Raw genomic sequence first — 23,385 nt, 5'->3', positions numbered from 1 at the left:
TTGATAAAGGGTGGTGCTGTGGGCAATCTGAGCGTGTAGGCGGGTGATTGGGTGCCCGCAAGGGGCAGATTAGGGTCTGATCTGATGGGTAACAGTGACAGGTGGTGATAGGGGGTGATTGATGGGTGATTGATGGGTAATTAGTGGGTGTTTAGGGTAGAGACTAGAGAACAGATGTAAACAATGCACTTGGGAGGTGATCTGACGTCGGATCTGCGGGCGATCTATTGGTATGGGTGGGTGATCAGATTGCCCGCAAGGGGCAGGTTAGGGGCTGATTGATGGGTGGCAGTGACAGGGGGTGATTGATGGAAGGCAGTGACAGGGGCTGATTGATGGGTGATTGACAGGTGATTGACAGGTGATCAGTGGGTTATTACAGGGAAGAACAGATGTAAATAATGCATGGGCGAATTGATAAGGGGGGGTCTGAGGGCAATCTGAGAGTGTAGGCGGGTGATTGGGTGCCCGCAAGTGGCAGATTAGGGTCTGATCTGATGGGTAACAGTGACAGGTGGTGATAGGGGGTGATTGATGGGTGATTGATGGGTAATTAGTGGGTGTTTAGGGTAGAGAACAGATGTAAACAATGCACTTGGGAGGTGATCTGACGTCGGATCTGCGGGCGATCTATTGGTGTGGGTGGGTGATCAGATTGCCCGCAAGGGGCAGGTTAGGGGCTGATTGATGGGTGGCAGTGACAGGGGGTGATTGACGGGTGATTGACAGGTGATCAGTGGGTTATTACAGGGGGGATAGATGCATACAGTACACGGGGGGTCTGGGGGGGGGGTCTGGGGAGAATCTGAGGGGGGGATCAGGAGGGAGCAGGGGGCAGTTTAGGGAATAAAAAAAAATAGTGTTGACAGATAGTGACAGGGAGTGAATGATGGGTGATTAGGGGGGTGATTGGGTGCAAACAGGGGTATGGGGGGTGGGCAGGAGGGGTCTGAGGGGTGCTGTGGGCGATCAGGAGGCAGGGGGGGGAGATCAGTGTGATTGGGTGCAGACTAGTGTGGCTGCAGCCTGCCCTGGTGATCCCTCGGACACTGGGACCACCAGGGCAGGAGGCAGCCTGTATAATAGGCTTTGTATACATTACAAAGCCTATTATACGCTTTGTATGCGGATATGTGTATTCCTCCGCCCGCCAGCGCTGCTAAGTGGCCGGCGAGCTGGAGGCTCGGGCTAAATCCCCGGCCATCGATCCCCGGCGGAGGATCGCGTCACGGATGACGCGATCGCTCCGCCCATGCCCGTACAAGGACCGCCGCCTCTTGTACATGCGGTGGTCCTTACGGGATCCACTTTCTGGCCGCCCCTGTGAAGTGGGCGGTCGTTAAGTGGTTAATACTGGGTTAAACAATCAGAAGTAAAGCCATATATAGTGGACATTGTGATGAATTTCGCATAAGAATTAGTATAAACAGATTTTACATTCAATTCAGCTAATATGGATCCAGATATACTGAGAAATATATTTCAGAATTAAGGCCATTAGGGGAGAGTGTTCCTAGTTTATATAGCCACATAGTTTCCTTGCAGAGAAGTTCCCTTTCTACACTTACTTTTCTCGCTCCTTTGGTTATAGATGCTTTAACCAAACTGCCTTTAAAATTTCCCCCATGATATTGCTGGTAATTCTCTCTCAAAGGTCCATTATTTTCTTCATTTTTATTGTTTACATTTGACATATGTTCTAATATTCTAGCTTTAAACATGCTGGTAGTAGTCATCCCAAAATAGTGCAGACCACAGGGGCAGGTCACCTGTGGTCTCACAGTTCATAAAAGCCCCAATCTTAAACTCCCTTTCATGTTTAGCATCCCAAAAGGTCTTTGTCTTGTGCACAAAGGGACATATTTTACATCTCCCACACCTGTGCATGCCCTTCGGGGGAGGGACAGATGATAGCCAAGGTCGTCTTTCTTCAATTTGTTTCGTATTTTTGAATTCAGAGGTTACAAGTTGATCTTTTAAATTTCTTGCTCTCGGTCAACATGGGAACGGGACCCACAATTTCTGCCATTTTGGGTGATGCTATCAGTATGGGCCAGGCCTTAGTCAGTGAGGTTCTCAACACATCCCACTGTGAACCATACTGGGTGATTATTCTTTCCCTATTTGGAGCATTTGATCCATCCCTCCTACCGGGTACAAGAAGGGTCTCACGCTCACAATCTTTTGCCTTCCTCATGCATCTCCTAAGCACTCTGTGTGGATACCCTCGTTCCCATAGTCATGAATACAATTCACACGATTCTTTCGTAAATTCTGATGAACAGTTCCTCCTTAGACGGTCTCTGCTGCAAAAATATGCTAAATGCTGAAAAAGTTCCATGACAGTGTAAACAATAAATCTTGGCCCATTCATCCGTTCCTCACATGTAAGACATCATACGTGATATACCTTTTGGATTGCCCGTGTAAACTCCAATATTTAGGCCACCCAAAGCAACCCTTTCACAACAGACCCCACAATCATTGTGAAAATATGAAAAAAAAAAATAAAAACAGTGTATCCAAACATTTTAACCAAACTCATAACAGAAATTGTAATCTTGTAAAATTACTATCACTGAACAAGTCATGGACACTAATAAATTTACCAGATTCAGAAACCTGTGTAACAGACGGACCTACTGGAGTCTTCAATTGGAAACACTGTTACTGAATGGACTTAATATTTCACTAGAAAGTATGAATTATGAAATGGTATGGAAATACATGCATATTACTGTACAAAAACCCCATTTACTTTTTACTTTGCACCTAATATTTGATATATACTGTGTACATGTAAGGAAACGCGGAAAGGCCGCCGTCTCTCAAGGTGAGGCGGCTGTTTCCGCGTCCAGCATGGCATCACAACGCGGAAAAAACGCTGCATGCCGCATAGGCAGTGCGGCGGAATCCGCATTGGTAACGGCGGAATCCGCATTGGTAACGGCGGAATCCGCATCAGAGGCGGCCCCCGCACTAGATACATTGCATGACAGTGCTGGTGTGGCTGGGACTGATAGTCCACCAAGATTCAGACTTACACGTGCGCGAGCACAGAGGCAGAGTTTAAATAACAGTTAGAAGGGAGTCAGCTGACCAGCTGGGTCAGCTGACAATTTCCACTGCTCTCATTGGACCAGCAATTAGGGAGGTCCTGGAAAGGTCCTAGAGTATATATACTGCTGGTTGTTCACTTGTTTTTTGTCTGGCGTGCGATCACATATGTGGGAGCACCCAGATCCGTAGTCAGATCCGCAAGTGTGCCGGGACCAGCTGGAGCTGTAATCCTACACTTAGCTAGATTCTGTTGATAGTTAAAGTACTAGTTTGATTGTGATTATCTGTTATGACTTTTGCCTGCCTTGACTACCCTTCTGAACTCTGATCTTGTACCTCGATAATTCTGATACTCTGTTGCCGATCTCCGGCTCGTTTCTAGACTCCGCCTCAGCCTCCTGATTCTGTACCTATATATCTGATACCCCGTTGTCGAACCCTGCCTGTACCTAGACTCCGCCTTTGTCTCCTGATCTTGTTTTTTATCTGTCCGTGTGTATACGACCTGGCTTGTCCGACCTCGAGAACCGACCTTACCGTTAGAGGCGGTTCCTCGCTCTGTTACCGACCCTTCCTCCTGAAGGTCACTTTCAGACATCCTTCCTACTGTCAGTCTGACTCCTCCCGTCTTGGAGAGCTCAGGTCTGCGGAAGGAATCTGTGCAGTACTCCTTGATGCACTGAGGCCTAGTCCTCAAAGTGTTACTGTTACACCAAACACTACACTCTACTCAGGTGAACAGAGGTTAGTCTGTATATCGGATTATCGGTGAGACTGCAGATCACTTATAATCTGGAATATATCTGTATTTCCGGTGATACTGCAGATCACCGGTAATCGGATACTCTCTGTGCCCACCGATCGTTACAGTACAGTATATATATATATATATATATATATACATATATATATATATATATATATATATATACACACACACACACACACACACACACACACACACACACACACACACACACACACACACACACAGTCCCAGCCACACCAGCACTGTCATGCACACACACACACATATATTACTTTTTTATAACATTATACGGCAATTTTTCTACAATATATATTTTTTTCATAATATGTTTTAATTGTATTTTACTGGTAGAAACGGTGATCAGTGGGCAAGGTGTCCTAGGTAGGAGAGTATGCTTGCCTGAAGAGGTGAGTTTTCAGATTGCGCCTAAAATTAGTAAGTGTGGGCGAATGTGTTGAGGAGAGTGTTCAAGAGGAGGGGAGAGGATCTAGAGAAGTCTTGCAAGTGGAAGTGGGAAGAGGTGATCAGGGAAGAAGACAGAAGGATATCATTAGCAGAGCGGAGATTGCGTGCAGGATGATATCTGGAAATAAGTTGATTTAGATAGGAAGGAGCTATGTTGTGGAGAGCTTTGTAGGCGACACAAAGGATTTTAAATTGTATCCTTTGTGTAACTAGCAGCCAGTTAAGGGACTTTGTATCTTTTTCAGACCCACTAGAAGTTTGGGACCTTTTACAGGTGATACTCGAAAAATTAGAATATTCTGCAAAAGTCTATTTATTTACGTAATTCAACTTAAGGTGAAACTAATATATGAAATAGACTCATTACATGCAAAGTGAGATATTTCAAGCCTTTCTTTATGAGAACCCCAAAATCAAAATCTCAGACCATTAAAATATTGTGAAAATGTTCAACATTCTAGGCACAAAGTGTCACACTGTAATCATCTCATTAATCTTAAACACCTGGAAAGGGTTCCTATTTCATTAATTTTACCTTTTAAGTTGTATTGCTGAAATAAATTGACTTTTTAACCACTTGAGGACCACAGTCTTTCTACCCCTTAAGGACCAGGCACTTTTTTTCCATTCAGACCACTGCAGCTTTCACGGTTTATTGCTCGCTCATACAACCTACCACCTAAATGAATTTTGGCTCCTTTTGTTGTCACTAATAAAGCTTTATTTTGGTGCTATTTGATTGCTCCTGCGATTTTTACTTTTTATTATATTCAGCAAAAAAGACATGAATTTTGGCAAAAAAATGATTTTTTTAACTTTCTGTGCTGACATTTTTCAAATAAAGTAAAATTTCTGTATACATGCAGCGCGAAAAATGTGGACAAACATGTTTTTGATTAAAAAAAAACATTCAGTGTATATTTATTGGTTTGGGTAAAAGTTATAGCGTTTACAAACTATGGTGCAAAAAGTGAATTTTCCCATTTTCAAGCATCTATGACTTTTCTGACCGCCTGTCATGTTTCATGAGGGGCTAGAATTCCAGGATAGTATAAATACCCCCCAAATGAACCCATTTTGGAAAGAAGACATCCCAAAGTATTCACTGAGAGGCATAGTGAGTTCATAGAAGATATTATTTTTTGTCACAAGTAAGCGGAAAATGACACTTTGTGACAAAAAAAAAAAAAAAAAAAAAAAGGTTTCCATTTCTGCTAACTTGCAACAAAAAAAAAAATGAAATCTGCCACGGACTCACCATGCCCCTCTCTGAATACCTTGAAGTGTCTACTTTCCAAAATGGGGTCATTTGTGGGGTGTGTTCACTGTCCTGGCATTTTGGGGGGTGCTAAATTGTAAGCACCCCTGTAAAGCCTAAAGGTGCTCATTGGACTTTGGACCCCTTAGCGCAGTTAGGCTGCAAAAAAGTGCCACACATGTGGTATTGCCATACTCAGTAGAAGTACTATAATGTGTTTTGGGGTGTATTTTTACACATACCCATGCTGGGTGGGAGAAATATCTCTGTGAATGACAATGTTTTCATTTTTTTTACACACAATTGTCTATTTACAGAGTTATTTCTCCCACCCAGCATGGGTATGTGTAAAAATACACCACAAAACACATTATACTACTTCTCCTGAGTACGGCGATACCACATGTGTGGCACTTTTTTGCACCCTAACTGCGCTAAAGGGCCCAAAGTCCAATGAGTACCTTTAGGATTTCACAGGTCATTTTGCGACATTTGGTTTCAAGACTACTCCTCATGGTTTAGGGCCCCTAAAATGCCAGGGCAGTATAGGAACCCCACAAATGACCCCATTTTAGAAAGAAGACACCCCAAGGTATTCCGTTAGGAGTATGGTGAGTTCATAGAAGATTTTATTTTTTGTCACAAGTTAGCGGAACATGACACTTTGTGAAAAAAACAATTAAAATCAATTTCCGCTAACTTGTGACAAAAAAATAAAAACTTCTATGAACTCACCATACTCCTAACGGAATACCTTTGGGTGTCTTCTTTCTAAAATTGGGTCATTTGTGGGGTTCCTATACTGCCCTGGCATTTTAGGGGCCCTAAACCATGAGGAGTAGTCTGGAAATCAAATTCCGCAAAATGACCTGTGAAATCCTAAAGGTACTCATTGGACTTTGGGCCCTTTAGCGCAGTTAGGGTGCAAAAAAGTGCCACACATGTGGTATTGCCGTACTCTGGAGAAGTAGTACAATGTGTTTTGGGGTGTATTTTTACACATACCCATGCTGGGTGGGAGAAATAACTCTGTAAATGGACAATTGTGTGTAAAAAAATCAAAAGATTGTCATTTACAGAAGTATTTCTCCCACCCAGCATGGGTATGTGTAAAAATACACCCCAAAACACATTATACTACTTCTCCCGAGTACGGCAATACCACATGTGTGGCACTTTTTTGCACCCTAACTGCGCTAAAGGGCCCAAAGTCCAATGAGTACCTTTAGGATTTCACAGGTCATTTTTGTTTCAAGACTACTCCTCACGGTTTAGGGCCCCTAAAATGCCAGGGCAGTATAGGAACCCCACTAATGACCCCATTTTACAAAGAAGACACCCAAAGGTATTCCGTTAGGAGTATGGTGAGTTCATAGAAGATTTTATTTTTTTGCCACAAGTTAGCGGAAATTGATTTGAATTGTTTTTCTTCACAAAGTGTCATATTCCGCTAACTTGTGACAAAAAATAAAATCTTCTATGACCTCGCCATACACCTAATGGAATACCTTTGGTTGTCTCCTTTCTAGAATGGGGTCATTTGTGGGGTTCCTATACTGCCCTGGCATTTTAGGGGCCCTGAACCGTGAAGAGTAGTCTTGAAACCAAATGTCGCAAAATGACCTGTGAAATCCTAAAGGTACTCATTGGACTTTGGGCCCCTTAGCGCACTTAGGGTGTAAAAAAGTGCCACACATGTGGTACCGCCGTACTCAGGAGAAGTAGTATAATGTGTTTTGGGGTGTATTTTTACACATACCCATGCTGGGTGGTAGAAATATCTCTGTACATGACAATTGTTTGATTTTTTTTACACACAATTGTCCATTTACAGAGAGATTTCTCCCACCCAGCATGGGTATGTGTAAAAATACACCCCAAAACACATTATACTACTTCTCCTGAGTACGGCGATACCACGTGTGACACTTTTTTTGCAGCCTAGGTGCGCTAAGGGGCCCAACGTCCTATTCACAGGTCATTTTGAGGCATTTGTTTTCTAGACTACTCCTCCTCACGGTTTAGGGCCCCTAAAATGCCAGGGCAGTATAGGAACCCCACAAGTGACCCCATTTTAGAAAGAAGACACCCCAAGGTATTCCATTAGGTGTATGGCGAGGTCATAGAAGATTTTACTTTTAGTCACAAGTTAGTGAAAAATGACACTTTGTGAAAAAAAAACCCAATAAAAAGCAATTTCCGCTAACTTTTGACAAAAAATAAAATATTCTATGAACTCGTCATACACCTAACAGAATACCTTGGGGTGTCTTTTTTCTAAAATGGGGTCACTTGTGGGGTTCCTATACCGCCCTGGCATTTTACAGGCCCAAAACCGTGAGTAGTCTGGAAACCAAATGTCTCAAAATGACTGTTCAGGGGTATAAGCATCTGCAAATTTTGATGACAGGTGGTCTATGAGGGGGCGAATTTTGTGGAACCGGTCATAAGCAGGGTGGCCTTTTAGATGACAGGTTGTATTGGGCCTGATCTGATGGATAGGAGTGCTAGGGGGGTGACAGGAGGTGAATGATGGGTGTCTCAGGGGGTGATTAGAGGGGAAAATAGATGCACTCAATGCACTGGGGAGGTGATCGGAAGGGGGTCTGAGGGGGATCTGAGGGTTTGGCCGAGTGATCAGGAGCCCACACGGGGCAAATTAGGGCCTGATCTGATGGGTAGGTGTGCTAGGGGGTGACAGGTAGTGACAGGAGGTGATTGATGGGTGTCTCAAGGTGTGATTAGTGGGGGGAATAGATGCAAGTAATGCAATGGCGAGGTGATCAGGGCTGGGGTCTGAGGGTGTGGGCGGGTGATTGGGTGCCCTAGGGGCAGATGGGGGTCTAATCTGATGGGTAGCAGTGACAGGGGGTGATTGATGGGTAATTAGTGGGTGTTTAGAGGAGAGAACAGATGCAATGCACTTGGGAGGTGATCTGACTGCGGGTCTGCAGGCGATCGGATGGTGTGTGTGGGTGATCAGATTGCCCGCAAGGGGCAGGTTAGGGACTGATTGATGGGTGGCAGTGACAGGGGGTGATTGATGGGTGGCAATGACAGGGGCTGATTGATGGGTGGCAGTGACAGGGGGTGATTGATGGGTGATAGGTGATTGGCAGGTGATTGACAGGTGATCAGTGGGTTATTACAGGGGAGAACAGATGTAATTAATGCACTGGCGAATTGATAAGGGGGGGTCAGAGGGCAATCTGAGCGTGTTGGCGGGTGATTGGGTGCCCGCAAGGGGCAGATTAGGGTCTGATCTGATAGGTAAAAGTGACAGGTGGTGATAGGGGGTGATTGATGGGTGATTGATGGGTAATTAGTGGGTGTTTAGAGGAGAGAATAGATGTAAACAATGGATTTGGGAGGTGATCTGATATCGGATCTGCGGGCGATCTATTGGTGTGGGTGAGTGATCAGATTGCCCGCAAGGGGCAGGTTAGGGGCCGATTGTTGGGTGGCAGTGACAGGGGGTGATTGATGGGTGATTGATGGGTGATTGACAGGTGATTGACAGGTTATCAGGGGGGATAGATGCATACAGTACACAGGGGGGGGGGGGTCTGGGGGGGGCCTGGGGAGAATCTGAGGGGTGGGGGGGTGATCAGGAGGGGGCAGGGGGCAGGGGGGGGGAATAAAAAAAAATAGCGTTGACAGATAGTGACAGGGAGTGATTGATGGGTTATTAGGGGGTGATTGGGTGCAAACAGGGGTCTGGGGGGTGGGCAGGGGGGGGGTCTGAGGGGTGCTGTGGTCGATCAGTGGGCGGGGGGGGCAGATCAGTGTGTTTGGGTGCAGACTAGGGTGGCTGCAGCCTGCCCTGGTGGTCCCTCGGACACTGGGACCACCAGGGCAGGAGGCAGCCTGTATAATACACTTTGTATACATTACAAAGTGTATTATACACTTTGTAGCGGCGATCGCGGGGTTAACATCCCGCCGGCGCTTCCGTATGGCCGGCGGGATGTTACGGCGGGTGGGCGGGGCCAGTTGCCGGGGGAAGCGCGCGTCATCAATGACGCGATCGCTCCCCCGGCATAGGAAAAGGACGCAACGCCCTAAGGCGTATTGCGGTCCTTAAGGCATCCACTTTGCCGCCGCCCATGGGCTGTGGGCGGTCGGCAAGTGGTTAATGATATTCTAATTTTTTAAGTTTCACCTGTATATTTGCATAAAAACCGGTGATTGGCTAAATTGGGATTAGAGGACCTTTTATTTGCACAAACTGCCAGGGATTGGCTAAACTTGTATAACATCACTTCAATTAACTATCTACATTGTATTTAAATCATTCTGTAACTACAATTGTATGTTTTGCCTGATGAACGGGAGGTTATTCCCCTGAAATGCGTTGCTAATAAAACACCCCATCTATAGCGCGGTGCCTGCAGTGTCTTACTTACACGCAACTTTACATTAGTATCACACCCATACCAGGCTGCTCGTGACCTGCACAGTGCAAAGTGGCATTGCAGCATGGCTACCAACGGCTCCAAAAGCCATTCAGATGCCACAAAGAATTTGCCTGCTCACCGCCGGTCTGCAGTGCGTCCACAGAGTGCAGGAGATGGGTATACATTTATACACTAGGGAGCAGCGGTGAGACTGCAATTGTTCGGGAATCAGCCAGTGGTGTATGGGCAGCAGACAGATTTCTCTCTAATAAGATTCGATCAGAGAGAGATTTGTCTCTTGGTTGAATCTGCCCAACATCACTAGATGTACCTTAGTTGTAAGGAGAACTAATGCAAGAGATAAAGAAATCACAAGAGATATTTCATGAGAAGAACAGTTGAGAGATAAATCATGAATTAAATCAGTTAAAGTGAATGGGAACCGCATTTAAAAAAAAAATGAAGCAAATACTTACCTAAGGAGAGGGAAGGCTCTGTGTCGTATAGAGCCTTCCGTCTCCTCTCTCGGTGCCCTCTATCCTGTGCTGGCTCCCCCCCCCCCACCCCCGTTTCAATCCCCCCCCCCCCCCAAAGGGTATTTGGTAGTCTTCGGGAGCCGTGTCCTCCCGAAGGCGTGCGGCTCCATACTGCACAGGCGTGAGCGTGCAAGAGAGCGTGCTTGCGCAGGTGCAGTACAGGGCCGCCCTTATTCAGGAGCACTCGGGCTCCCTGAAGACTTCTGAAGCCTCCTTCGGCCGGGTAAAGCAGTATTTAACTAAATTAGTCAAATACTGCTATCGGGCAAGCCAGCACTGGAACGAGGGGACCAAGAGAGGTGCGGGAAGGCTCTATAGGACCCAGAGCCTTCCCTCTCCTTGGGTAAGTATGTATCTCATTTTTTTTAACTGCGGTTCCCATTCACTTTAAGGAGAGATACATCTTGAGTTAAGTTAGATAAGGAGAGATAAAATATAAGTTAAGTAATTAAAAAAAAAAAGATAAATTGTGAGTTAGGGCTGGTTCAGACGGACGTCTGCGGAGCGTTTTTAAACGCCGCGTTCAAACGCCCGCGTTTTTTTTTCAAGAACGCTAGCGTTTAACTGCTAAGCGTTTACAGGCTTTTATTAGCTTTCATGTAGTAGCGTTTGCTAGCGTTGCGTTTTCTTGGCTTTTGCTGGCTTTTACACGAAGTGGGCGTTTTTAAAGGGAAAGGGCTTGGTTATGTGTCTGCAGGAAGCGGAAATACCTTTGTACTTCCTGTACTCCGAGTGCTGGTGACATACTTTGCCCAGAGCTCTGGTTTGTATTGTGAATTGCGTTTTTCTTGCTGGAGATATGGATGAGATTCAAGCGTGCCTTGTTCAGCTGAAGCTTGTGACTCTCAGGGCGCTTCTGTCGAGGCCTCCGACGGGTCACAGGGTGAGTGCTGGGAGGCTGTGGGTTCATCCTATTGTTGCAGAGAGATCCAGTAGAGGTGCATTTATGTCCCTTTACCACGATCTCAGAAGACATCCTGCTCGTTTCTTTGGCTACGTGCGGATGACCGTGGATTCCTTTGACGAGCTGTTGGTCCTGCTATCTCCTTCCCTTCACAGGCAGCATACCAACATGCGTTCACCAGTGAGTCCTGCTGAGCGTCTCCTGGTGACACTGCGGTGAGTACACCTAATGTATGTAGTTTATTCGCTGTGTGTTACAAGTGTTTTTTTGTGTTTGTGAAGGCTAATTTTTTTTCCCCATTTTTCTAGATTCCTTGCTACGGGTGAGACTTTTGCCTCCTTACACTACCAGTTTCGTTTGGGTAGATCAACAGTGCAAGGGATTGTTCACGACACGTGCCAGAAGATATGGGAAGTCTTGCAGCCAATCTTCATGCCTTCACCGACTGAGCAGTTGTGGAAGGATGCTGCAGACTCCTTCCTTAAAAAGGCCAAGTTTCCAAATTGTGTTGGTGCCGTGGATGGAAAACATATTCGGATACAACTTCCAAGTGGTTCTGGATCACGGTACTACAACTATAAGAAGTACTTTTCAGTGGTGCTCATGGCAGTTGTCGATGCCAACTATAAGTTTCTGACGATTGATGTAGGATCCTATGGCAGTACTGCAGATTCCAACATCTTCCGATCGTCTCTCATTGGCAGCCGGTTGTACAATGGTACTTTGAACCTCCCGGGGCCTAAACCAATCCAGGAACATGGGGAACCAATGCCACATGTGATGGTCGGAGATGAAGCCTTTGCACTTCATGTCAATTTGATGAAGCCATACCCAAAGAGAGATCTGGACACAAAGAAGAAGGTGTTTAATTACCGTCTCACCAAAGCCCGCCGTTTTGTGGAGTGTGTGTTTGGAGTGTTGTCTAACAAATGGCGGGTTTTCCACAGCACTCTGGTGATGACCCCTGACCATGTAGACAATGTTGTAAAAGCAGCATGTGTACTGCACAACTTTGTGCGTGAAAAGGAAGGTGTGAATTACGATGAAATTGTGGATGCGGCCTTCACAGATCACACTGGCAGCTTCGTACGTCACACCTCAGCAGCTGGAACTGTCCGTGACAAATTTGCAAACTATTTTGTATCTTCTGTGGGAGAAGACCCCTTTCAATATAGCCAGATTTAATTTAAAAAAAAAAATTCCTTTTTTTTTTTTTCCCCTGTGAATTGTATGGTTGTATGTTTTCTTACTGCATGTTGCCTGTAATAACCGCATGCCACTTCCTGGAAAAATCCTTGGGAACAAGCATGCGGTTATAGTGGGCCTTGGGGAAGCAGCAAAATATGGCATGCTGGTCCATATTGTGATGCTTACTTTTACTCGCTTTGTAAAGGGTGGTGGGGCGGGTAGCATTGGGAAGCAATAGCCACTTGCCACTTCCCGGAAAAATCCTTGGGAACAAGCATGCGGTTATAGTGACCCTTGGGGAAGCAGCAAAATATGGCATGCTGGTCCATATTGTGATGCTTACTTTTACTCGCTTTGTAAAGGGTGGTGGGGCGGGTAGCATTGGGAAGCAATAGCCACTTGCCACTTCCCGGAAAAATCCTTGGGAACAAGCATGCGGTTATAGTGACCCTTGGGGAAGCAGCAAAATATGGCATGCTGGTCCATATTGTGATGCTTACTTTTACTCGCTTTGTAAAGGGTGGTGGGGTGGGTAGCATTGGGAAGCAATAGCCACTTGCCACTTCCCGGAAAAATCCTTGGGAACAAGCATGCGGTTATAGTGACCCTTGGGGAAGCAGCAAAATATGGCATGCTGGTCCATATTGTGATGCTTACTTTTACTCGCTTTGTAAAGGGTGGTGGGGCGGGTAGCATTGGGAAGCAATAGCCACTTGCCACTTCCCGGAAAAATCCTTGGGAACAAGCATGCGGTTATAGTGACCCTTGGGGAAGCAGCAAAATATGGCATGCTGGTCCATATTGTGATGCTTACTTTTACTCGCTTTGTAAAGGGTGGTGGGGCGGGTAGCATTGGGAAGCAATAGCCACTTGCCACTTCCCGGAAAAATCCTTGGGAACAAGCATGCGGTTATAGTGACCCTTGGGGAAGCAGCAAAATATGGCATGCTGGTCCATATTGTGATGCTTACTTTTACTCGCTTTGTAAAGGGTGGTGGGGCGGGTAGCATTGGGAAGCAATAGCCACTTGCCACTTCCCGGAAAAATCCTTGGGAACAAGCATGCGGTTATAGTGACCCTTGGGGAAGCAGCAAAATATGGCATGCTGGTCCATATTGTGATGCTTACTTTTACTCGCTTTGTAAAGGGTGGTGGGGCGGGTAGCATTGGGAAGCAATAGCCACTTGCCACTTCCCGGAAAAATCCTTGGGAACAAGCATGCGGTTATAGTGACCCTTGGGGAAGCAGCAAAATATGGCATGCTGGTCCATATTGTGATGCTTACTTTTACTCGCTTTGTAAAGGGTGGTGGGGCGGGTAGCATTGGGAAGCAATAGCCACTTGCCACTTCCCGGAAAAATCCTTGGGAACAAGCATGCGGTTATAGTGACCCTTGGGGAAGCAGCAAAATATGGCATGCTGGTCCATATTGTGATGCTTACTTTTACTCGCTTTGTAAAGGGTGGTGGGGCGGGTAGCATTGGGAAGCAATAGCCACTTGCCACTTCCCGGAAAAATCCTTGGGAACAAGCATGCGGTTATAGTGACCCTTGGGGAAGCAGCAAAATATGGCATGCTGGTCCATATTGTGATGCTTACTTTTACTCGCTTTGTAAAGGGTGGTGGGGCGGGTAGCATTGGGAAGCAATAGCCACTTGCCACTTCCCGGAAAAATCCTTGGGAACAAGCATGCGGTTATAGTGACCCTTGGGGAAGCAGCAAAATATGGCATGCTGGTCCATATTGTGATGCTTACTTTTACTCGCTTTGTAAAGGGTGGTGGGGCGGGTAGCATTGGGAAGCAATAGCCACTTGCCACTTCCCGGAAAAATCCTTGGGAACAAGCATGCGGTTATAGTGACCCTTGGGGAAGCAGCAAAATATGGCATGCTGGTCCATATTGTGATGCTTACTTTTACTCGCTTTGTAAAGGGTGGTGGGGCGGGTAGCATTGGGAAGCAATAGCCACTTGCCACTTCCCGGAAAAATCCTTGGGAACAAGCATGCGGTTATAGTGACCCTTGGGGAAGCAGCAAAATATGGCATGCTGGTCCATATTGTGATGCTTACTTTTACTCGCTTTGTAAAGGGTGGTGGGGCGGGTAGCATTGGGAAGCAATAGCCACTTGCCACTTCCCGGAAAAATCCTTGGGAACAAGCATGCGGTTATAGTGACCCTTGGGGAAGCAGCAAAATATGGCATGCTGGTCCATATTGTGATGCTTACTTTTACTCGCTTTGTAAAGGGTGGTGGGGCGGGTAGCATTGGGAAGCAATAGCCACTTGCCACTTCCCGGAAAAATCCTTGGGAACAAGCATGCGGTTATAGTGACCCTTGGGGAAGCAGCAAAATATGGCATGCTGGTCCATATTGTGATGCTTACTTTTACTCGCTTTGTAAAGGGTGGTGGGGCGGGTAGCATTGGGAAGCAATAGCCACTTGCCACTTCCCGGAAAAATCCTGGGGGAACAATACACATTGAATAAAGTAAAAACTGACATTGTTTTTCTGAATTATTTCTTTTTAATAAAAAAAATTTAACAGAAAACATTCTCCGTTTCTATATTATTCATATATGAACTATATGTAACTGTATGTACAAAAAATATTTACAAAGCCTTGATGTGCTAACAACAGGCACAGGAGGAGAGCCTGAGAGGGCCAAGGTTTGTGGCTGATGGAGAGAAAGTCCATCACCTCATGGGGGACCCTCTGCCTGTGGCCTGGGGGGTAGCTAAGCAGCCTACCAAAGCCACAGACAGAAGGTCCTACCATGAGGAGATGGACCATCTCCCCCTCAACCACACATGGTGTTTACAGTGGGAGCACATAAATGTGTATGCTGTGCTACAACAGTAGCTCACACAGTAGGAGGCACAGGAGGAGAGCCTGAGAGGGCCAAGGTTTGTGGCTGATGGAGAGAAAGTCCATCACCTCATGGGGGACCCTCTGCCTGTGGCCTGGGGGTAGCTAAGCAGCCTACCAAAGCCACAGACAGAAGGTCCTACCATGAGGAGATGGACCATCTCCCCCTCAACCACACATGGTGTTTACAGTGGGAGCACATAAATGTGTATGCTGTGCTACAACAGTAGCTCACACAGTAGGAGGCACAGGAGGAGAGCCTGAGAGGGCCAAGGTTTGTGGCTGATGGAGAGAAAGTCCATCACCTCATGGGGGACCCTCTGCCTGTGGCCTGGGGGTAGCTAAGCAGCCTACCAAAGCCACAGACAGAAGGTCCTACCATGAGGAGATGGACCATCTCCCCCTCAACCACACATGGTGTTTACAGTGGGAGCACATAAATGTGTATGCTGTGCTACAACAGTAGCTCACACAGTAGGAGGCACAGGAGGAGAGCCTGAGAGGGCCAAGGTTTGTGGCTGATGGAGAGAAAGTCCATCACCTCATGGGGGACCCTCTGCCTGTGGCCTGGGGGAAGCTAAGCAGCCTCCCAAAGCCACAGACAGAAGGTCCTACCATGAGGAGATGGACCATCTCCCCCTCAACCACACATGGTGTTTACAGTGGGAGCACATAAATGTGTATGCTGTGCTACAACAGTAGCTCACACAGTAGGAGGCACAGGAGGAGAGCCTGAGAGGGCCAAGGTTTGTGGCTGATGGAGAGAAAGTCCATCACCTCATGGGGGACCCTCTGCCTGTGGCCTGGGGGAAGCTAAGCAGCCTCCCAAAGCCACAGACAGAAGGTCCTACCATGAGGAGATGGACCATCTCCCCCTCAACCACACATGGTGTTTACAGTGGGAGCACATAAATGTGTATGCTGTGCTACAACAGTAGCTCACACAGTAGGAGGCACAGGAGGAGAGCCTGAGAGGGCCAAGGTTTGTGGCTGATGGAGAGAAAGTCCATCACCTCATGGGGGACCCTCTGCCTGTGGCCTGGGGGAAGCTAAGCAGCCTCCCAAAGCCACAGACAGAAGGTCCTACCATGAGGAGATGGACCATCTCCCCCTCAACCACACATGGTGTTTACAGTGGGAGCACATAAATGTGTATGCTGTGCTACAACAGTAGCTCACACAGTAGGAGGCACAGGAGGAGAGCCTGAGAGGGCCAAGGTTTGTGGCTGATGGAGAGAAAGTCCATCACCTCATGGGGGACCCTCTGCCTGTGGCCTGGGGGAAGCTAAGCAGCCTCCCAAAGCCACAGACAGATGGTCCTACCATGAGGAGATGGACCATCTCCCCCTCAACCACACATGGTGTAAACAAAAATAGCACACACCTTACCAGGCACCAGGGGATAGCCTCACAAGAAGGAGGTCAGTGGCTGAGGAAGAGACAGTCCATCACCTCATGGGGGACCCTCTGCCTGTGGCCTGGGGGGAAGCTAAGCAGCCTACCAAAGCCACAGACAGATGGTCCTACCATGAGGAGATGGACCATCTCTCCCTCAACCACACAAGGCACGTACACATAGTAACAATCAACTTAGCAAAGCAGTGTAGTTATATGTCGTCTATTATTGGTGAATCACTCCTGGACTGCATCCGTAGAGCGGCAGATACAGCCTCTGCAGTACTTTCTAAACTGGTAACAGTTGATGTTGGTGCACGCGCTGGAAGATTGGACTGTCCTTGGTCGTAAGTGCTTTGCTGTTGACTATACGGATACCAGCTTGCTTGGTAAGGGTGCAACATATGTGTGTAAGTGCCGGGGGGTGGGCCATAGTAAGGTGGTCCTGCTTCTTGTGTTGCTTGAGTTTGCCAAGGTTGCGTTGTTTGAGTTGAGGTGGGTGCACTAGTGGTTTTCATTTGCATAACCATAGTAAACAGTTTCTGTTTCATGTCGTCCCATTTGCTTTTTGGAACCTCCCGTGCCTCCTTTTCCAGAGCCCTAAAAAATGTCCCCAAACTATCCTGTGGCTCCATTATTTTGGCAACATTCTTCTCCACATCTTTAATTAAAGAAACGACATCCGCATTAGCAGCTTCCGGGACGGTTCTGGGCCTATTCCGTCTAGAGACAGTTACCACAGGTGATGTGGGTCGTTGCGCACTAGTCGGTGTGGATGTTGACTGTGTGCTCACATTTGCATTGTCGTCCTCCTCCTCTGTCTCTCTGTTCTCAGATGATGACCTCAAGGATTGACTGAGAGATGCAATACTGCCGTCATCTTCCTCCTCAGGTTCCTCCTGTGCCTCACTTCTAGCTGCATTTGTCGTTGTTCTGGAATTATAAGAAAAGATATACAAAAAATATATATATTATTTTGCAGTATTAGCTGAAAAAGCAGAAAACTACTAACTTTGGATAGTATAGTTTTCCAAACAAGAATGGTTATTTTATTACCTTCTCCTCTCCTGTGTGTTGCGGAGAAAACCTAGCTGATCGAAAAGTGGGTGGTAGCGGTATCGACTAGGAGCTTGCCCACTCCTGCTTTCCCTGCTGTGGCGGAGGTCTTTCGCGTAGCGGTCCCTTATGGACTTCCATATTTTTTTTAAGCATTTTTACTGGAAAACAAAGGCAGAGAAACTTGATCAAATATGTGTAACTTTCACATCGGTTCCGTACAAAAAAAATAATATGCTTTCAATTACTTATCCTGATTGTAAGGTGGGGAGGTACAATGCATTGGGTGGGCCCGTGGGGAGGTACAATGCATTCACTGTGCCCGTGGGGAGGTACAATGCATTCACTGTGCCAGTGGGGAGGTACAATGCATTCACTGTGCCCGTGGGGAGGTACAATGCATTCAGTGGGCCCGTGGGGAGGTACAATGCATTCACTGTGCCAGTGGGGAGGTACAATGCATTCACTGTGCCCGTGGGGAGGTACAATGCATTCACTGTGCCAGTGGGGAGGTACAATGCATTCACTGTGCCCGTGGGGAGGTACAATGCATTCACTGTGCCCGTGGGGAGGTACAATGCATTCAGTGGGCCCGTGGGGAGGTACAATGCATTCACTGTGCCAGTGGGGAGGTACAATGCATTCACTGGGCCCGTGGGGAGGTACAATGCATTTAGTGGGCCCGTGGGGAGGTACAATGCATTCAGTGGGCCCGTGGGGAGGTACAATGCATTCAGTGGGAGGTACAATGTATTATAAGATCATACAGTGAGCCGCATCATGTACTTACAAATGTTGTCTCTAGTAGATGCACTATACTCCGGATACAGCTCAAAAAAATGTTTGCAAACTTCCTCCCAAGCGCGTGCCTTCCGTACATTGTTGCTGTATTCCCTGCAGGTACTGTCCCAAATGGCAGGGCGGCCATGTACCTGCTCAACCAGCTCTCCCAGCTCCACATTGCGCTCTGCTGCTGTCGCCATCGCTCTAGCCTGTCTCATCACTTCCTTTCACATCATCACTTCCTTTCGCATGGAATTATGGTTCTCCTTCCTGTTCTGTCCCCTCCTCCAGACGCCTTTGCAGACTTTCACTAGCTTTCACTGGCGTTCGAGCACGTTCGAACGCTACGCGGCCAGACGCAACCGCCTTCCAGAAGCTGCATGTTGCTTTCAGGACTAGACGCGACGCCGGGATCAACCGCCAGGCGTTTATGAAAGCTTGCAAAAGCCAGCCATAAACGCTCCCATTCACTTGAATGAGACGGCGGTAGATCCAAAAAAACGTCGCGTTTGAAAGCCCGCGTTTAACGCCGCAAAAACGTCCGTCTGAACCAGCCCTTAATAAGTAAGGTGAGTTAATTCAACAGAAAAGCTTTGTGAATTAGCCTCATAGAGAGTGAGAATTAAAAATAGATATCAGCAGCGTATATTGGCAGGTGTATGGAAATCCACTGGTCTGTGCCAAGGCTTCTGTCAGTTTGCTGTGGTCCTGCTGTAAAACGGTACCCACAGATCCAGTGAATAATAAACAAATAACAATAAAAAACTTTTTCTCCTGGGTGATATTTTAACATTTAAATAAAATGCATTCTTAGGGCAAGAAATATTTAGAATCATTTTTACAGTACTTTTTCACCTACCTTTTGGTACTGTTGAAAAGTTACACAGAAGATGAAAAATTATTATCTCCTGGGAGAAAACTTAGGAGAAAAAGTAAATTGGATTTTAACTTTTACTATTTGTTGAGGTCAAACAAAAGCACCTGTTAGTCTTACCGGTAACGGTGTTTCTGTACAGCAGCTGGGATACCCTTTGAGTGATGGCTCCGCCCATCCTCTGGGGAAACACAAAAAAGAAAATATAAAAAGCTCCCGCCCCCCTCCAACCTCAGTGTATAAAAAGTAAAAGACCGAAACACCGGGAGAAGAGGAGCGAAGCACCTCCTAGTGACCCACTCACAACAGAAGACAGGTATAAGGAAGTGCGACAGGCAAAGGGAGGGTAGTAGATGGTATCCCAGCTGCAGTACAGAAACACCATTACCGGTAAGACTAACAGGTGCTTTCTCATGTCCATCAGCTGGGATACCCTCTGAATGATAAACAAGTAACACACCCACCTAGGGAGGGACTACTGCCTGTAGCACCTTTCTGCCAAATGCCAAATCCTGTTGCGATAATACATCCACTCTGTAGTGCTTGATAAAAGTGGAAGGACTCGCCCAGGTAGCCGCTTGACATATCTGTTGAATCGAGGCCCCAGCTCTCTCTGCCCAAGATGTTGACAAGGATCGTGTAGAATGAGCCTTGATGCTTGATGGTGGAGTGGAGTCTGAGACCTTATATGCTAGAGAAATACTTTCACAAACCCATCTCGCTAAAGTCTGTCTAGATGCCTGCTGACCCTTATTTTTCCCCGAAAAAAGAATAAATAAATGAGAAGACTTCCTAAATTCTCTTGTCCTCTCTAAATATGCCAGGATTGCTCTCCTAACATCTAAGGAATGAAATTCAGCTTCTTTCGCACAGGAAGGATTGCTGCAAAAAGAAGGTAAAACAATATTCTGGGTACGATTAAAATCCGAAGACACCTTAGATAAGTAATTGGGATCTAAACGTAAAACAACCTTGTCTGGAAAAATGGTAAGAAAAGGGTCTTTAATTGAGAGAGCCTTAAGATCCCCCAGGCGTCTGGCCGACGTAATCGCCACCAAGAAGGCGACTTTCAAGGTAAGAAATTTAAGTTCAATTTCTTCCATAGGTTCAAAAGGAGTCCTGGTTAAAACATTCAAAACTAAGGATAAATCCCACTGCGGCAAAACTTTTTGCCGCACAGGGGTGGATTTTTGGACTGCACGAAAAAAATCCTTCAACAATCTTTCCTGTGCCAAAGGTCTGTCCAGTAATATTGACAAGGCTGAGCACTGAACCTTTAAAGTGTTTAAGGCCAACCCTTTTTCTAGACCCTCTTGTAAAAAATCTAGAATTACTCCAATCTCATTCTGATTTCTGTTATTGGAGGAACACCAAGACAGATAAACCTTCCAAGTCTTCCTATAAATCTTATGGGTAACTGGCTTCCTGCATTTGAGAAGTGTTTCAATCACTTTCTCCGATACACCCTTATTTTTTAACATCACCCTCTCAGGGTCCAGGCTGCGAGCTTGAATAGCTCCGGTCTGGGATGCAACAATGGACCCTGCTTCAATAGATCTGGCGTGACTGGTAGTCTCAGGGGTGGTTGAACCGAAAGACTGAAAAGGGTGGACAACCATACTCGCTTGGGCCAGGCCGGGGCTATCAAAATTAGATTTGCCTTCTCTTTCTGCAATTTCTCCAACACTTGTGGAAGCAACCTGAGAGGAGGAAAAGCATAAGCTAGGCTGAATGTCCAAGGGATTGATAGGGCATCCAACCCCAGAGAATTTGGACAATCGTGGATCGAGAAGAATTGCGGAAGCTTTGCGTTTTTTGGGGAGGCGAAGAGGTCTATCTCTGGCTTCCCTAACCTTTCCGTGACCCAGAGAAACATTTCTAGATTCAATTCCCATTCTGCATGATCCACTTCGTGGCGGCTTAAATAGTCCGCCTCCAGGTTCAAAATGCCCTTGACATGGACCGCTTCTAATGACAAGAGATTTTCCTCTGCCCAAACCAGAATTTCTGCCGTCAATTGCCCCAGTATCATCGATCTGGTTCCCCCTTGCTTGTTGATATACGCTATTACTGATACATTGTCCGAAAAAATGAGAACATGTCTGGATAGGATCATGTTCTGGAAGGCTAAAATCGCCTCCTTTACTGCCTGCAGTTCTCTGAAATTTGATGATTTCTTGGTTATTGGTCTGGACCATCTCCCTTTTGCATGATGTCCCATTGCTGTGGCCCCCCATCCCCAGGCACTGGCATCTGTATGAATTCTTACTGGATCTGATTGTCTCCAGATCCTCACTTGCATTAAATGTGTGTTTTGCAACCACCAGTGAAGACCTTGTTTCACATATGCTGGAACTTGTACTGACTGATCTAACGTTAGTTGCGACTTGTCCCACGTCTTCAACAACCAATTTTGAATAGCACGACTGTGTGCCTGGGCCCAAGGAACCGCTGGAATGGAAGCCGTCAACAGACCCAACACCTTCATTATCTGTCTGATTTCCATCTCTTGAAGCAATAAAAGCTCTCTTATTGCCTCCTGCAATTTCTCTATCTTCCCTGTAGTGAGACAAATCCTTTCTCACACTGAGTCTATCACATACCCCAGAAAAACAATGGACTGGGTTGGATTTAGATTCGATTTTTGATAATTCAGAATCCACCCCAAACGCGATAGAATCTGAATCACCAAGTCTCTGTGTATTCTGACCTTCTCCTCTGAATTGGCAAAGATGAGAAGGTCGTCTAGGTAAGGAACAATCATTATCCCCTGTTGTCTTATCACCTTCATGACCTCCGATAACACTTTCGTGAATATTCGGGGGGCCGAGGCAATCCCGAACGGTAGGGCCTGGAATTGAAAGTGGTAGGTTTGCCTCTCTATTCGTACCGCAAATCTCAGGAATTTTTGGTGAGAATCTGCAATCGGAATGTGCAGATAAGCGTCCTGTAGGTCTATCAACACAAAGAATTCCCCTCCTTGTAGAAGAGACCTTACAGAGTATATGTTTTCCATCCTGAATCTTTTGTATACCAGAAACGGATTCAGGGACTTTAGATTCAGTATAAACCTGAATTCTCTGTTTGCTTTGGGAACTAGAAACACATGAGAGTAATATCCTTTTAGCTCCTGAATTCGAGGAACTGAAACAATTACTCTTTTTGCAATTAACTTGTCTATCTCCCTTATCAGACCTCTGGCTTTGGTCTGATCCTGAGGAAGTTTGTTTATGAATAATACCCTGGGAGGAGGTCGAACAGAAAATTGGGGACGATATCCCTCCCTTATAATTTTCAAAATGAACGGATCTGGTTCGATTGCTTCACACTCTGACTGAAAATAATGAAGCCTTCCTCCCACGGGCAAAAAGTCATTTGTTGTCTTTGGGGGGATTTGGTTTTGCAAGCGCAAACCCTCCCCTGCCTTTACCCCCAGGAAAGGACCATTTCCTTTGCTGAGGCTGATTTTTTGGCTGTTCCACTATCGGTTTTTTGAAAAGACCCTGAGGCCTATTTTTAAAACTTTTCCGCTTGGTCGGAAATTGTTTGCCTTTCTCTGCAGATCTAGAAAGGACCTCATCTAATTCTTTCCCAAATAAAAGTTCACCTGAAAAGGGAATGGCACATAATTTGTTTTTGGAGGTTAAATCACCCTCTCAAGTTTTTAGCCATAAGGCTCTTCTGGCTGTGTTAATAAGTGCCGTGGTTCGAGCTGAAATACGAACTATTTCCACTAATGCATCCGCCAGAAAAGCTACCGATTTAAGGACTACTGGCAGAGACTTCACATAATCATTTAAGTCTGAACCTGATTTAATATGGGTCAGTAAATGA

The 23,385-nt window shown here is 46.3% G+C and overlaps 2 protein-coding genes across 2 annotated transcripts in view; both read left to right on the top strand.

Moving 5' to 3' along the window:
• LOC137540933 (NXPE family member 2-like) overlaps positions 1-23,385 on the top strand; it is a 70,768-nt gene that overhangs the window by 10,614 nt on the left and 36,769 nt on the right. The window lies entirely within an intron of this gene.
• Positions 11,694-12,574, top strand: LOC137541914 (uncharacterized). Its single transcript, XM_068263487.1, has one exon. It carries the CDS (start codon positions 11,822-11,824, stop codon positions 12,572-12,574), a length of 753 nt encoding a protein of 250 aa, XP_068119588.1. The 5' UTR covers positions 11,694-11,821.

The sequence above is a fragment of the Hyperolius riggenbachi genome, chromosome 12, assembly GCF_040937935.1.
Source record: "Hyperolius riggenbachi isolate aHypRig1 chromosome 12, aHypRig1.pri, whole genome shotgun sequence".
NCBI classification, from domain to species: Eukaryota; Metazoa; Chordata; class Amphibia; order Anura; family Hyperoliidae; genus Hyperolius; species Hyperolius riggenbachi.
The sequence above is the reverse complement of the archived record's forward strand: the minus strand, read 5'-3'. Positions and strand labels throughout refer to the sequence as shown.

What these genes read in the sequence shown, in the direction of transcription:
- LOC137541914 (XM_068263487.1), top strand. Translation starts at nt 11,822, where the DNA reads ATGCCTTCACCGACTGAGCAGTTGTGGAAGGATGCTGCAGACTCCTTC.